At 38.7% G+C, this 4,344-nt stretch overlaps 1 protein-coding gene across 2 annotated transcripts in view; it reads right to left on the bottom strand.

The window, feature by feature from the left end:
* Positions 1 to 4,344, bottom strand: part of ME1 (malic enzyme 1) — a 321,897-nt gene that overhangs the window by 69,348 nt on the left and 248,205 nt on the right. For both annotated transcript variants that reach the window (XM_019520424.1, XM_019520423.1), the window contains one exon: positions 1,463 to 1,572. In XM_019520424.1, the coding sequence (XP_019375969.1) occupies positions 1,463 to 1,572 (110 nt within the window). The remainder of the gene's footprint in view (positions 1 to 1,462; positions 1,573 to 4,344) is intronic.

Below are 4,344 nucleotides of genomic sequence, written 5' to 3'. Positions count from 1 at the left end.
ATGTCTCGATTGAGCAACTTGTCCAACATCCCAAAGAATTTCTGCAGCTGAGGAAAAAAAAAAGACACTTCACCATGGGGACATTTAACTGCCTAGACCTCACTCTGAAGTCCTCTGCTTCATTCACTGAGAACTTTTTAATTTATGCAATAATTAAAGCAGGCAGGGGAGGATCTGGGGTGCATGGGATCACATCGCCTTTGACTGTGAAGTAAGCTTTCTGCCAGAGAGCTCTGGTCTTGGCTACCAGCGGAACATTCTATCTTGTAATCTTAATATTCCTTTTCTGGACATCTTTTACATTTTATTTTTTAAATCTATAAATAAAGCAAACGAAAAATATTTGGGAAGTTTGAACAGGTCGAGACATGCTAACATTTATGTTGGTCATCAGTAGGGTACACAGCATGAACATCTATTACTTGACATAACACAGTACCTGATAGAAGGCTTTTAATCTCTATCTGAACCTGCCACCATAAACCAAGAGACTTTTTTTGCTAGTAAGTTTCACAGCTATCTAGAAAACAACCGAAAATCATTGGGAGTTACTCTACTGCTCTGATATTAAGGCTACCATTTTTACCTCCAAAAAAAAAAAAAAATCATAAAAATTGCACTAAACACATATATGGGGTTAACCTATACTTGGGCCCCTTCTAGTCTTGACTTCTGTACTACTTTTGTGCATGCAACAAAAATTCCAAGTTATAATTTTCTTTAGCAGTTTTTATTTTAGTATTTTTAGTCCATTCAATTCTAGGGGGTCTTTCCCTGGTTACTTAATTCTTCTGTGGGATTTTGAAAGGGCAATGGTAGTTCAACATCTTTATTTGTTGTTAACAACTTGCAACTTAGACTCAAGGAAAATACTGCTTACCTAAAATTGACCCTAAAAATCTATTGTCGACTTATAATCAGAACAATACTGTAGGGACAGAACTGAACCACATTTCTGGTCTGAAACTTTGAAACAGAATTTATTATTTCTGTCAGGAGAGCTCCACAATGGGAAGGGATAGTAGAGCCATCAACTACTGTGGAGGCAGAACGAACTGGTAAGAAACTTTGAAGAGGGTAGGGGATTCATTGTCATTGACCTCAAGTCTGGTTTGCCCCTAATGTGCAAGCAGGCTGAAGTCTGTGCTTAAGGTCATAGATCTCAGGACAAATAATTCAAGTTAGTAAATTGAAACAGTCAGAACTTTAAAAATACTTTAAATTGTAGGCATCTAAATGGAGCACAGAACATAAATTAAAGGAGAAAAGTGTAAGAGGAGAAATAACGGGTTTATATATCCCAAGACAGCATAATCCTCCAGCAGGTGTCTTCAGGTACCATGTCAAATCCAATAAGATGTTTTTTTTAGCTCCAATACAGTAACTATAAACTAACCAAGACTCAGTTTTCCTGTTCTGTAAGAACACACAGAGCAAGAGGGGGAAAAAGGTGTCTTGTTACCTTGAATGTCATCGTTGAAAGTGCAATATATGTTGCGGTACTTATGCAAGAGGCGGAATGCATTAGCATTAGCAAAATCTTCAAACTGAATGAGGCAATTCATCCCATACCTAGAAAGACAAATGGATTGTAAGTTTACAATAGAAACATAGCATATCTTATCCAAACTTCTAGTATCTTCTATTTGATTCCAGAAGATACTAGAAATTCTTTTAGAATATTTCTGAAAATGATAAAATACATTATAACTTATCACTCTACCCTGCCCTCAGGAGAGGAAAATATAAACAGTTTAGTTTAATCTCAGATAATACAAACCAAAGTACCTTATCCATTATCATTTGGCAATTTGAAGATATCACCACCATGCCACTCTCTAAACTGATCACAGTTAGGCAATATGCCCTGTGGTTTGAATTAAAGGCCCACATTGAGCAAACATGCTTATGGGAACCTACCACAGGAATAGATTAGTGCAATCTAGCTGAGTAAAATATATGGCAGTGTCAATTGAGCACAGCCCCCCTCAGCACCTATGCTTATCCAAGTCATGGTGAGCCACTACATGGAACACATTTCGACAACTTCTTCACTAGTACAGCTGAGCTGCACCTCTCTTTTGCATTTCAATGATTTTTGTTTCTTCACCACACTTAAATGTCTGGCAAACCACCAAATGGGGCCCCAAAGAGTTCACCCAGAATTTCTCTGTTGCTCCCTCACTTGGCCTGCTACATATGATTACTGTGGCCTCACCCTCCCTGAAGTGAAGCTAACCAGGTTGCCCTGTACCTTATCTGAATATCAATTTTTGGAGGATCCCAGGACTTGTGACAAGAACACCCAATTCCAGTCACAAGTGGGGGGTAATTAGCACATGGATCCTTTGTGGGGGATATCTGGAATACACATATATACTGAGCAGTGATGGGATGTGGGTCACCATGGCTTGAAATGCTGTTGACTACTGGGGGCCTAACCCAATGCATGATATGGTAAATCATGAGCCTTTGTCTTTAGCCTAATATCATGCATAGTTTGTACTACATATAAATAGGTGCCAAAATGCTACTTAAAAGTGTTTCCACAATGTACCTGTACCAAAATTTACAGCAGTTTCAAAACAAGGTAAAGTGTATCCATTCTGGATGAACTAAGTCTATAGGTACTGTATGCAAATTCCCATAGCTATGTTTATTTCCATTTCATTTTTTTTTTCAAATTTGCTCCTTCTTCCATGTGCTCAGAGAGACCAGGGTCTGACAGTAAGGAGAGGGGCTGCAGAAGGAAGAAGTTCGGGGTGGGGGCAGAGGGCAAGAGGACTATCTGATCTCCAAGATGTATTTTGCTTGCTGTAGCAATGGAAAGGGGAAAAATTCAAGGCAAACCTCCAATAATTAGATTATATACCTTGAAAATTATATCAAATTTATGAATTTTCCATATATATTCTAATTATTGGGAGGCTGTCTTGTAGTCAGGAACATCTTATATTCAAGTAAATACTTAAAAGTAGTTTTGCATTTGAATTTATAGATTACTTCTACAGTATTCTAGCTATTCATGGAGTTTTACAGGATAAAAAAGGTGAATTCCTATCCCAAATTTCTTACAATCAAAGGTAGTCTGCAGTACAGGAAGGTCAGATAGGGGAAAGCACCAAAATGGAAATCATGGATGAAAGCAGACACAACTGACCTGATAATAATTTTACTAGCCAAGGCAGGATTTCTTATACTATGAGGCATGCCTTGTCATTGCTGAAAATAAAGGCAGCATATTTCCCCAGCTAGCATGTTGTCCTGACTGCAGAATATTTAGCAGCTGCCTGCGGAAATGATATACACTCCAGTCAGCAAGTTACCTTTATTGAGAAGTGGTGCATACAAATCAACGTGCAAAAGAGAAACTGCCTAGTAGACCTCAAATAGGGAAGATTTCTTACACAGACAGATGAGAAAAATGCATGATCTAGCTTAATTAGACAAACTTATAGAAAATAAACATCACTGTGAAGTCCAGGTAGGCATTTCCTTCCTCTTCCCCAGTCTCTTCGTAGCTATTATTATAACATCACTTTTCTTGCCTTGGAACACCAGATATAACTTTTGAAGAGTAGTAGCTTACTTTTAAATAAGGGGCTATGGCTGAATGACTTTAATAAAGAATAAAGAACCTTTAGCAGGACTTTATTTTTCTGTTATCTATTCTACCCTCCTCTCTCTGCACCACACACACCTACTACTGTACTTGATCAAAATGCATTAGTCGTTGGAACCCCTCTCTCAGTTGACTGCCAAGAGAGGCATAGTTTCCTTCTCTGGCCCAAAGAATCTTAATATTTTTCTGTTTGCAAAGCTGTAATTATAACAAGTGAAATAGAGATTCCCCAATCCCAGCCAAGCCAAAAGTTCTTTTAGGAGGTTGGCAGAGTAGTGCCTAAAACTTACTTGTCCCACACTGGGTGAATGCTGTAACTGCTGAGCTACTGGATAACAAGTGGCACTGCCCATTGCAACATGCTTCTCCATTTTTTAATGAAAGTGGCCGTGGCTGCTTTGTTTTGCACAGAGTTCAAATCTGTCAATGTCTGTTGGCATGCTCTGAGCACACCTAGTGAATTAGACCCTTAAAGTAAGACCAATGGAGACTTAAGGATTCCAGTCTGGCTTAGGTTTAAGTACACATGACAATCTACTCAGCCTGGTCAAAGTAGCGGCACCCGTAATCACACACAGAAACGTTACTTTAGCGTATAAGAAGCTCTACAGGTGAGAACTTTGGTAAGTACAGACTTTTACAGCTACAAGATTATAAGAGGCAGGGTCATGGTGGTGACGAGGATTGTAGTCTTAAACCAAGTTCCTAAATTCTGCCTAAAA

The sequence above is a fragment of the Gavialis gangeticus genome, unplaced genomic scaffold (genome assembly GCF_001723915.1).
Source record: "Gavialis gangeticus isolate Ggan-Ray unplaced genomic scaffold, GavGan_comp1, whole genome shotgun sequence".
Classification (NCBI taxonomy): domain Eukaryota; kingdom Metazoa; phylum Chordata; order Crocodylia; family Gavialidae; genus Gavialis; species Gavialis gangeticus.
The sequence above is the reverse complement of the archived record's forward strand: the minus strand, read 5'-3'. Positions and strand labels throughout refer to the sequence as shown.